Here is a 12,862-nt window from a genome sequence, read left to right as displayed (position 1 = left end):
AAATATCTATTGGTCCTGACTAGACCCATTCCTACATTGTAAAGGGTTTTAAAATTTTGTACGAGTATATCCGACTGGGTGGAGTATTATCTGTTCACTCTGTCTCTGAAACTAAGATGTTACATAGATAGTTGTAATAGATAGAGTGTAGTGTATTTCATTATTGGCTGTGAATTTGTAAGGTGTCAATCTTATAGCCAATATTGATTTTTAAGAACTGTATACCGACATTTCTGTCAACTAGGTGACTATTCGGTGGCCATCAACGTGAGTGGCAATAAGGAATTTGACATCGGGGAATTTGACAAATGGGAAGACAACTGTAATGAAGTACTGCCCGTGGTAAAGTGAATCTGTTCAAGTGGGAGGAGGTGGAGGAAGTAACCGGGGAACGGTTTATTTTGGATGGGGGGAGGCAAGACTGGGAGCGGGGAGGGGAAAGAAGGTGCCGGGAGATGTTCTGTGTAGCCTGTGTGCTTTTAAACTCGGAGCCAAGTTAAATAAGGGACTGTTGATGATTCCCGGTTCGTTCTTCATGATTTTGTCTCTGAATATGAGAATGGGCAATCGCTCTCAGTCGCGTCGTTCCTCGGTCCTTGAACATCGCATTGGCATTGCGATGTTTCTGTCCAATGTACATATAATGTATGACAAGTGCTGCAAATCAACTCGTAAATTCCAAATTTTTCTATTGAGGGTGTTTTTTCTTTTGGATTACCTAATAACTGAAGTAGGGTGTTAGGGTTTCTGAAATTGATGCTCCTGTCGACTTTTTTGAAGATGTCGTGGAGCCCTTTTGTAAATTTGGGTTGAAACGGAATGGGAAGGAATTTTTTCTGGGTTGTATTGTTAAAAATGGTGTGAGTGTGGTGTATTTATTTGCGAGGTTTTTCCCTCGATTGGTAATCAATTTATCTATCATTTCAGGTTCGTATCCTTTTGCTGTCCATTGTGTGTTTTATGTTATTTCATTCTTTATCGTATCGTGTTTGTATAATAGGGTCAGAGAGCATAAGTTAATCAAACAATTGAAGGTTGTCATCTTTTGTTGATGAAGGTGGTGTGAGTCAGCTTCTATGTGGTTTACGGTGAGCGTTTGTTGCCAATAAATGTTAAATTTGACTGCACCGCCGTTTTTTAGAAGTATGCTTAGAAATGCTCGTGCGTGATCGTGGGTGAATTTTGTTAATTTGTGCTCGTCATCCAATTCCTCGATGAATTCTTTTGGATGCCGCACTTATTTGCGTCGTAAATGTCAAACATGTCGTCCACATACCTGACCCATGTTTTTGGGAAGTAATCGAAAATGTTTCTTCATTCATTTTCAAATTAGAGGAGAAAAATATCGGAAACCCAGCATTATAAGGGATTGCCCACCGTATCTTGTGTGTTTATAACATTTTTCGTTGAAATCGAAATGCAGCGCTTATGAATGGTGATGTATTCCTCGCTAATAACCGAAGTCGGCTGTTTGCTCCTTAACCAGTCGGCTATATTATCAAGGGCGTTGGGAATAGTTACGTCAGGGAAAAATTTCTCTTCGTAGAAGGATACCATAATCTCATAAGAGAGGAGGTATCCGTGTGGAATATTATCAATGGGGTTTTGGTGTTTTAGATGTCATATGTTTCTGTGGATCTTAATGCTTTGTACTTGGCGCCAAGCCACTTGATGAGTTAGTAGGTGGGGGAGTTTAACGCTACGATAATGGGCCTCCTTTAACCTAAGTGTTTGTAGTCTGTTGAGTTCCCTTGGCTGGAAGGCCATGATGAAACAGAGAGGGTGTGAGCTATTGCCTGTGAATTTGTTGGGAGTCAATTGTATTGTCAATATTGGTTTTTAAGAACTCTATGCCGATATTTCGGTCAACTAGGTGATCACGAACGAAAGTCAGTTTAATGCCTCTTAAAAGTGGATTATTTCCTAATAAATGGAAACTTACTCGGGTCTGCCCATATTTTTGTAAAATAGAAGATCCTGTGGTGTCAGTAACAAGCGTGGGAGATGAAACCTCTCTCTCTATGGATGCACAATCCGCGACACACTTTGTAACTTCCCCATCTCTTCTTTATTTCGTTCCATTTTAGAGTACGTTTCATTCATATGTAATCCATATTGTAAAGCCCATCTTAATAGTATCGGAAAATAAATTCTAACGAATCGTCAATCCTTACGCTGTCTTCTCCACAAATAACACACCATGTTTGCAAACAATGGATGCATTGAATGTTCATCCATTCTTGTGTACACAAGATAGCTGAGTTAGTTTTACTACGCAAGGTATGTAAAAACATTATAAAGTGTTCAAACTTACTAAAATTAATACAATTTTATGTTACATTTCCTAATACCAGAGGGGCAAAAATTATTCCATGTAGACAACCACAGTAAACACTTTAAATACTATTCACCTGCCACAAGTATGTAACGCTCATTTAATCTTCTTAACTCAAATATTAATTCGCACGGTGGTACTTTGTCCAAATTTAGATGAAGCCCAATGGAAACTTAACTGAAAGTCTATACCAATCCATCGTGGATTAATTTATACTACAATAACCTTAAGTCGTGTTACCATAGAAATTTAGATAAAATATTAGTCGCTCTTTTAACAATCTGTTGAAAATGTTAATTTATATTTTTCAAGTGTTTTATTGTGTACCTGTCATTTAACATCCTTTTGCGTGATATGTGAATATTGTATTATAAATTTGGAATTTGCCCGCGATAGTCGTTGCTTTTGTCATGTCACCCTAGGAAGTGTTTGAGGAGGCTGCCTGCCACCTCGCTATGAGCCGGGAACACCTCAAGGAGTGCAACGGCCGGTGGGCCGGCACCCCGGAGCTAGAGCAGCTGAAGGCCACCCTGGTGGGTGCGGCCAACGCCGCCCCCACCATTCGCCACGCCCCCATCCTCCTCCACGGCCCTCCGGGCAGCGGCAAGAGCTCCCTCCTCTCGTCCATCGCCCAGTCGGCCGAGGAATGGTTCGCCAGCGACGAGAGCACCCCGCAGCCTCACCGACAGCTGCTCCGCGTCGTCCGCTTCTGCGGCGCCACCCCGCGCTCTGCCTACTCCCTTGAGGTCCTGCGCCTGCTGTGCCAGCACCTCGCCATTCTACTGCACACCGAGTTCCTTCCCAAGGACGCCAGCTTCGACCCCCTCTACCTCAACACGTGGTTCCAGAGTCTGGTTCGGAGGGCGGAGACGGCGGCACAGACGCAGCCGCAGTGGCCGCCACCCCTGCTCCTCATCCTCCTCGACGACCTCCACGGCCTGCAGCCCACCGAGTCGGACATCGTTGCGGCCCTCTCTTGGCTCCCTGTCTCCCTGCCCCCCAACGTGCTGCTCGTGGCCACCTCCGCCCTACACCCGGATGCCCTCAAGCTCACGCCACTGCAGAAGGAGAGGCTGGGCGCCCCTGAGTCCCTCTTCCAGCTGACCGGTTGTGCACCACTGAGGACAAGGCTATTGTCATTCCTCAGTTTGATAAAGTACGTTGCCATAAACCCTACTTTGATTCCTTATTAGCATTATTAAGCAGCATGAATGTGATTTGCTCTTTGATGTATATAACATTGTAAATGTTTGTACAACCAATTGCTTTTGTTGGCTGTAAAAGATTGACAACTTTATATTGTATAAAAGGGTTCAGTGGTCCTAATGAATAAATTAATAAACATTAGATTTTCCTTAAATATATACAATTTCTCAATGCAGCAGTGTTTCAGGAATTACGTAAAAGGTAATGCATGAAATCATTAAAATTTACATCCTTGTCATGTGTATCTCTCCTTAATGCTCAGTAAAATTGCTAGTTCTGATACACAACATTCCTAATCAACTCAATATATAAAGTACATACAAGTGTGACAAGGTATCGCTGGATCAAATATTATATTTATTATTTTTAATCCTCAGATTCTTAGCCAGTCTCCAAATATATGTATAAATTATATCAGAAATTTTTTTAATAGTTTTACCATTTATTACATATACTGCTACAGTGCATAATTACAACAATAAAAAATATAAATATTTACAAAAATTCAAATACCTTGATAATCCTTAGAATTTAGAAATTTCACTGATTTTAAAATAGAGTAGGAGCCTAATATGACTCCTTACTCTGACACAAATACTATGGTTGCATATGCCAATTACATTTTTGTCTTCAAATCAGGATTAAAAAGCTGGGTGATTTGGAAGAAAATGAGGAGGTTGAGGAGGGGGCATCACTGGAGAAGTTGTCCTTGGCATGTCTTCATGCAATGGAGCAGCTGGTTTGCCGTCCAGCCATAGCTCGCCTTGCCTCTCTGCTTTCAGCAACTCAGTTTGGCCTCACAGAAACAGAAATACTGGAGCTCACGATGCCAACAAACCGAGGTGAAGATGATCCACTCAGGCTGGCCAATGCCAACTTCACTTTCTCAAGTTTGTGTAGTGTCCGCCGTACAATGAGTAAGTAAACTTCTTTTTGGAATTTGTGAAGACAAACTAGCTGATTTATCATTTTTGAATAGCTACTCCCATGTCACACATTTTCATTTATCACTAACATGAACATGTTAATATACATTTGATTTGTGTAGCTAATTGAAGATATTTAACTTAAACTCATGCATTTTTCCAAGTCTATGGTACTCCTTGAAAATATTTTCCTGCTGGTTTTTGAGTCCATCGATTTAAAATAAAATTTAATTATAAAAGCTTTTATGGTCAAATTTTCACACTAATTTTTCATGAAGTATGAATATTGAAAAGAAAAAGTTGTCAAAATTTTTCTCAATTCCACAAAACCTTTAATTGGTTGTGGTTTATGCTAATTTGAGTTTGAATTTTTCATGTACTATCGTGGACATGTGCAAAATATTTTGTTTGGATTGAATCAAGATCAGGGAAAATTCTTAAAAAAAAAGAGAGGAGCCTATTGACAATAAAAGACCTATAAAATTCATTATTTTTTCAGCTGGGGACAGAATGGGGCCTCCCTCCTAAATCCCCCCTGGTTATGCTCATTAGCAGTTTTCGCAATTGAAAGACCATCATTTATAGATTTTTGCAAAATAAAATCATGTCAAAATGTCATTGTAAGGGTAAACACCAAGGAATCACTGATATAAAAAGTTTTCCATAAAAATATTAAACCAGATAACCAGTGATTGGCTCCAGAGTAGACACCAAAGTCACAATAATATTTAATCCTTGAAATTTGTCCCCAGATCTATTGCTGAAGGAGAGAGTACAGAGTGGGAGAATAGTTATAGGGTGGAGGCATCAACTCATTTCTGAAGTATCTGCCAGGAGATACCTTGCAACACCAGAAAGCCAAAAATCTCTGCATGCTGAGCTGGCAGCACTCTTCTTTCAAGAGGATGATGATGAAGATGATGATGAAGACGGTGATGATGATGAGGTATGTGAACATTTTCGGATTAACACTCACATTTAGTGGCAAATTAGAGGCATTGAATTAGGTCGATGGTCAGAATATAGCATTGTCATCCATATGTGAAAACTTTTTCAAATCTCATCTTGTTGGCCATGTTGCCTCTAACACAATGAAAAAGAACAAACATATAGTGGATTACTAAGTGGGTGGATCATGGCTAAATTCTAACCAGTTCATCCATTTTTAACGCAAATTTTTCATGTGACATTTTGTGTTGCTCAAGTAAATAATATTTTGTTTTTGTGTCCACCAAAGAACTATAGCACCAGGACGTAATTTGAAAAATGGTCCCTTATTTTCATGGAAATTCCTAAATTGTTTTTCTCCCGAAATCACTAGCTTCCCCTTTTCTTACATGCGTTGAAAGCGCATAAATAATAAAGAGTTATACATGGTCAATCCAAACACAAATCAGAGAGTTCACCACACCATTTCAAATACATGCTTTAAATTGATTAATTCCCAGCATTTATATTTGAATGTGATTAATTTCAATAGTTTGTTGCCGTGCAAAGCATATCTTTAGCAAAAACAAAAAACTTTGTATATGTATCAGTTACAGTGAAAGGAAAAAATCAGTTGTGTACCCTTAAGAAATTTTAAATATTGCCATCAAAGCTAAAATGACTGAATTATTGGAAGAAGAGAGGAAAGTACTGATTAGGAATTTATTATTCTCGTTACTCCATTCTTTTACACAGTTGAACTCAAACTGTTAATTAAGCTTTCTTGATTCATCTTTCTAAAATATAATGTTATTTATGTACCAAAGGATGCAGAGGAGGAGAAGAAAGAGAGGAAAGATCAAGAGGAGGGTGATGAAGAGGGTAAGAGGAAGGAAACGCCTTTCCAAGCAACAGCTGCACCTGATGTAACATACAGCACTAGGCACGTGGAAGAATCATGGATCCATCTACTTAAAGCAGGTTAGGTCATTTCCCATGCACTTCAAATTTAAACTAAAGAAAGAGTGCTTATTCCCAAGTGTCACTAATATAATGTGAGAAAAGTATCCTGTGCAAAAGATTGCTAACATTTTTCCACCTCCCAAAGTCTCTACAGAATACTGGCTAGTGTGTGGTAGTGATATTAGCCATTTATTCTATGTAAGCATTTTTAGCAGATATCAGGATGAAGTGAAATGGGGTTCTGGAAATTATTTGAATAGATTATTCCATTTAGAATAGGTTTCTGTTTGATGCCAGGTCTCTCTCTACCCTTTCCTGATTCCTTAAATATTCCTTACAAATTACTCACCTATCCCTAATGTCAAAGATGACCTCAGCCATTGGGTAGCACCCTGACAATTAAGGGCCCCTACAATTGAGGGAATCAGATTCATCTATCCTAGACACAATAAATTTATCTCATCTAACGTTTCATGTTCAATTTTAGTCTTCCGTTTAACTACATAAATCTACAAATATTAATAAATTGACATTTTCCACTTCTTTAAGTGTAATCATAAATTATATAATAAATATTTGCATCTATATGCCTGTCATTCATTTTCTATGAAGTAAATAGCTGCCAATTAATTGCATTTCAATTATCGCCTTGCATTCAAAAGTAAATGCTAACAAATGATGCAGAAATCAAATTTTGATTCTGTTGTTATGATGTTATTTGTCATTGGATTCAAATCTCAACTCTACAATTCAATCCTAATGCTGCATTTTCATGAATGCTTGTAGTATATGTCTTTTGGTAAAGCTGGAAAGGGTTTTCCATCACACTGCTCTCACATATGAAAACTTAGATGGAATTCTCTCTCCTCACTAGAACTAGCAGCTTTCTCCTCCATCAGGGCCAGTGACTCACAGCTGATGTCACTTGCATCATTAGGTGGGTGATATTGTAGTGGTATGCACTCCATGGACTTGTGGAAGGGTGAGAGAAACCCAGCAGAGATATTAGCCTACTCTTGGTGAAAGGCACCCAGGGGTCGTAAGTTTAATATCTCATCCAATGGATGGCATCTCCACTTGTCACCCAAGTAGGAATTGGGATGCCTCTAAAAGATTCTGTCACCACCAGGATTTGAACCTGGGTCCTTAGGGTGGGATGCTGTAAACAAGTTAATCCACCAATTTTATGCCTCATTGGTTGAATAACTTGTTATCACATGACTCAAATGCTCATAAAATTAACTTGCGCATGGAATAGAAAATTAAGCTATAGCAATTTCATCTCCTTCAACCATTTCATAAGAATAGACTAGAATTGAGAAAAACATATCAAATATGAAAAACCATATTGTTCATATTCTATCCAAGAAACATCCAAAGATTACCGACAGGTGATGATTTGAAATTTAAATAGCTAGTTACTTTTTTGTGTGTGGAATGTGAGTAATAATGACTGTTAATGTGTTTCTGTAAAACGTAATCTTATATTAATGAATTTCTTTGTTTTGTTAGAAAGTAATGGCTGTTTATTTCCATACCTATTTCTCCAGATGATGCAGATCGACTGAAAAAACTTACTGTGTGCAACTTCGACTTCTTGCTTGCAACTGTTCAGACGGCATCCATATCATATTTGAGATGTGTCCTTGAACATGCTCGGTGTCATCACTTGGATCGACACTTAGAACTAGTTTATGGTGCAGTAAGGAAATCAAGTGATGTTCTTTCGCGTGACCCACTTCAACTGGCATCTCAAATTATTTGCTGGTTGAGACCTGTTGCTGGTATGTGGATAAGATAGTTTTAGAAATCAATAAACCTATTCCAGATTATTCAAATATGTAACAATTATACACATACCTTATAGCTTTATTCTTGTACAAATATTTAGACTGATTTTTAGAAATTTTATGCTAACAGATGGTTTCCCTGAGATTTGTTGAAGTTACCTAGAATAGCTGACCAATAGAAGGAAATTTGGATTTAAAGAAAATCACAACTGAGTTGGTGTATTTATGCATTTGTGTGTTGTTCATGGAATATTCTGTCTAGCATTTGATTTTATATAGCGTACCTACTTTAAATGTATTTGGCACCTACTCCATCAAAATATCATGATTATGGTTTGTTTCGAGGAGCAACTTTGAAATACATGGGAAGGAGAGGCTCTAGGTGTTTTAAATACTAGCTTAGGGTTGTAGAAAGGGTAACTTGTGTGATTTAAAGGTTGAAAACAATCTACAAATCACTGTGAATAAGAAATGTCAATATTTTGGTAAAGAAAAAAGAAATTCACCTTATAATAGAGAGTATTAACTCACAGAGTTGACTTAGTAAGATAAATATGTTGTAATTAATTACGATTTTTAGAAGACTAATTAATGGAATGAACATATAACGCTATTTATTACTTTGTTAAAATCTTTACAATAGCTAACAGACTGTTGTCATTTGTGTGTTCCCCATGTCTTTTTCTCCTGACTTATCACATTTGATATACTTCACTTCTCTCTTGGAAGATACATGTATAATTCCTATTCATTGGCTCTCATTTGGCCATAATAATATACCTATTCATATTAAGCCTTAGCTCAATGTGAGAGGAATTTGGAAAAATTTCTGTACCTTCCCTTCCTTGTTCCCTGATGCATGACTCTGTGGTTTGTGCACATGGTGTTCAGTAGCTTATATGATTACATCTGCACAGAAGGTAGTGGGGACCTGGTTGGAGCCATGATCATGTCTGCCATGGCATGGTGCGATGGATACAGTGAACCTCTCCTAGTGCCCCTCACAGCCTGGTTGCAGCCCCCACTGCCCCTCCAAATCAAAGGTTAGTTCACTAGCATTTTCTTCATTCATATAAATAAGTTTAGCTAGCTTCATTTCTATCCAAAATTGTAATATATCATGGAATATTTTTGGCTTTGATAAACCTTAAAAATACTATGACTTATTTTGTTAATGCTATTTTAGAATATCTATAGATCGTCATATGTAAAATTATTTACTACAAGGTGCATTGCAGTCTCAAGATAAAATGATTAGTTTCAATTTTATCATAATTTTCAATTCTGTATTTGAAAGAAATATTATTTTTATTGCACATGCAGATGAACTCCTCCCCACAATAAGAGGTTTTCTATATCTGCTACTGCATAGGGAGAAGATGATGCTGAGTCATTTTGCTTTTCTTTCTCTAGATTTGGTTTAGCTGGAAATTGAAATATAGTGCAAGTTCTTGCATCTTCATTCACTCCAGGATCCACTTAAATAAATCATGAATTATTACACAAATCATTGTGCATTTGTTTCCAGGTTTTCAAATGCCTTCCCCAGTTCGGCTGATGGAAGCAACTCCATCTGGACAGAATATCGTCATCATCTCCTGGGCCTCTCCTAATGAGCCTCAGCTCTGGAGCACTCCTTCAGGCACTTTAATTCATTCGTTTCGACCTGGGCACTCTGGGCCCATTGTATGTCTCTCCCTCTGTCCCGTTGTTCAGCCACCAGCCAATCCTGAATCCTCAGATGCCAATGCACCCTCACCCCCCACATCCTCTCTGAGTTCTGAGTCACAGTACCTCATTACTGGCTCAGAGGATACGTCTGTCATGGTCTGGGATTTATCAACTATGAGGCTCAAGCTGAGGATAATGTAAGTAATAGCTACTGAATGTTTGTAAAAAATGAAAATGCATTGTTTGACTTATGTTGAGTTGATGGTAATTACTGGTTAGGTTTTCATAATATCTATTGTCTTTGAAAATACAGGGAACACATTGCACCTGTACTTTGTGTGACTAGTGCCCTTGGAAACACAGTAGTGGCATCAGGCGGTGAGGACTCTCGTGTCATCCTAACTTCCCTGGTAACAGGGGAGGTTATTATGAGAATAGACCACCATCGAGGCCCTGTCACTGCAGTTGCTGTTAATTCTTCTGATGATGTTCTTGTCTCTGGTTAATAGAATTTTTCATTCTTTTCTCACTATAAAATATAATTCATTTTTTATTTAAAAATAGAGTGTATGCACATCAGTATAATGGTAATGGGGATCATACAAAGGTTAGAGTAAATTAAAATGATTTTAAAACTTTAACTTTTATACCATACTCACGTCATCAAATGAGTGTGTCTATGCTTTTAGATATTATATCTGACTAAATTCCATTTTGTATTAAATGCACGATCAACTCTTAGGTCATCTCAATGCATTATTAGTATGAATAATAACCTTGAGCAAGTGCTCCTTGCATCCCTCTAGTAGAGTATTGGGACTAGCAGGTGATTTGTGGGTTAGGAAAGTTTCTTGTAGAGGGGATATCAATCCTGAAATCCAAATGTTGCAAACATGGATACATTTTGCCAAATTTCAAATTTTCCCTGAGAAGTCCTTGCCTTCCTGCTTCCCATGGGTTGAACCAGCCCATAAGAAACCAAGGATATAAGTTAGCCCTTATGATATTGGAAACTCTTTGCTTAAAAATAAAAGAAAAATAAAGGAACAGAAGAGTGGCAAGTCATGAAGCATGAAGAGATGCAATTATGAAATTCAATAGCTGTTGAAATGAATAAATGCAATAGGTTCATAAAATAAACTAAATTCATCACAATCATTGAAATCTGGGATAGGGTGCTAACACTGACCGTGCAGGAATTAAGTTGCATTTTTATGTTCTTTTTGCGTCTTAAAAACGATTTTTCCTATTTATTCAATAACTGATGACATGAGATTGAAATTTATGTCATTCAAGCATAAATAAATAATTACTAGAGCAAATTAATTTTTTTCTTTAACTGGTTTTATATGGAATTATTCCCTAGATCTAAGCTATTTCTGTAGTCATCTTGTAGAAGTTAATGAATTCATTCAAATATAATCTCAGGAAAGTTATGAAAATATAAATATATGATGAGACGATACATAGAGAAGAGTTTCATCAATCCAGTCCATTGGTTGATGCTCATCAGTGATGATATTTGATGATACTGATGAAAGCTGCCGATGAAGTTGATTGTGGTTTTCTTTTGAAAAATATAACCTGAATCAGCAAATGGACCATAGATAATATGCATGATAGTTTCAAATTATAATTGCATCTTTATATTGCAAAAAAGACATCATCCGATTATGATATGAGACATTAACAAATAAAAGTATAAACATTCTCCTTGCAAAATACTTCCCAGGAGATATAATGAGTGACTTTCCTTTCACATAAATTTCACCTTGAGTAGGTTAAACAATTCCTTTTCATGCACTAAAGATGACCTTGTTAGAAATTAATTGCTATAGAAAATACCCTTGATTTATTCTATAGGATATGCTCACTGCTGATAGAACATAAACTTAACCACTCAAGCCAGCTTAGGTTACTAAATTCTTGGGCACCACCCACGGTATTTAATTTTTCTAAAATCTCTCCCTGTTGCAGAATTGTTGAAAATAGTTTATATCTTTTTAAATATTAATCCTAAAATTTAAAAATAATTTCAACTTATGTTAAATTACTTATTCTATTTGGCAAATATTTTACTTTTTTATATTTTATATTTTCACTTCTTTATTCAACTTTAAGTTTCGAACCTCCATTCTAAAAGTTCACGGGGCATATGTTGATCCACAGATAAGGCCTGCCGACTGCAACGTATCACGTATTGAGAACAATGCTGAGGGGTTCAAAGCATACCTAGTCATTAATTATTTGTTTATAATTTAATCCTACCATATTTTAATTTTATCTTGTCAATGTGATTAATTTCGATAAAGTTCACCACACTTGAAATGTATAAATTTGCTTAGGAAGGAAAGAAAAATGATTGCTCAAAAAATTTCTCATGTTTATTTTGAATATATGAGTATATGATCATATGTGTCATAAAGTTATAGGGAAAAATTAGGCATTTGCACAATGACTTAATTTGTAACCACAAGCAATTTTTTTATTTAAACAAGATGATGTATTGGTCACAGTAATTTTGTGAATGCAAACAACTTTTCTAAGATAATTTTTTTCAATTCTGGTTAAGATTTTGTTGATATTAATGCATGGTTTCTCGGCACTAGAGCCATGAACAATTGTATGCATCACATCATGCAATTTTACCTCTTTTTTTAGATATGATTTTTTTTGGGATAGTACAAGTAATTACTGGTAGTCAACCTAATAATTGCGAAATATTTTCATTAAATTATCATTCTTTCTAGTGGCATAATTCTTGTTCCACAATTTCCAACCAGTTTCCAAACAGAACATGTCAAATTAGAGGTATATGAGTGCCTCATTGATGACGACAGCATTTTTTCTTCCTTGGGTAGCATTTGATCTTTCATCAAATGCATTTCATGATTAAAGCAAAAATGGGGTTAATACACTTTTATTTTGCCCATGTATGACCTTTTCAGTGACGCTTAGTTCAAGGCTTCCAATCTTGGTACCTACTGAACTGCTTATTTTTGGTACTGGTGCAAGTACCTAGGTTTCTTTCCTTGTGCCAACCC

The 12,862-nt window shown here is 36.9% G+C and overlaps 1 protein-coding gene across 2 annotated transcripts in view; it reads left to right on the top strand.

Moving 5' to 3' along the window:
• Positions 1-12,862, top strand: part of LOC139700899 (protein qui-1) — a 687,057-nt gene that overhangs the window by 659,884 nt on the left and 14,311 nt on the right. Inside the window, exons 10-17 of one of the 2 annotated variants that reach the window (XM_071599348.1) lie at positions 2,758-3,491; positions 4,181-4,458; positions 5,220-5,413; positions 6,222-6,375; positions 7,908-8,141; positions 9,068-9,190; positions 9,676-10,015; positions 10,132-10,319. In XM_071599348.1, the coding sequence (XP_071455449.1) occupies positions 2,758-3,491; positions 4,181-4,458; positions 5,220-5,413; positions 6,222-6,375; positions 7,908-8,141; positions 9,068-9,190; positions 9,676-10,015; positions 10,132-10,319 (2,245 nt within the window). Of the gene's footprint in view, positions 1-2,757; positions 3,492-4,180; positions 4,459-5,219; positions 5,414-6,221; positions 6,376-7,907; positions 8,142-9,064; positions 9,191-9,675; positions 10,016-10,131; positions 10,320-12,862 lie in introns of both variants that reach the window. The other variant, XM_071599346.1, reaches the window with a different exon arrangement.

Source organism: Hetaerina americana, unplaced genomic scaffold (genome assembly GCF_022747635.1).
Source record: "Hetaerina americana unplaced genomic scaffold, ioHetAmer1.1.p SCAF_11, whole genome shotgun sequence".
NCBI lineage: Eukaryota > Metazoa > Arthropoda > Insecta > Odonata > Calopterygidae > Hetaerina > Hetaerina americana.
This window is presented reverse-complemented; position numbering and strand designations above follow the sequence as displayed.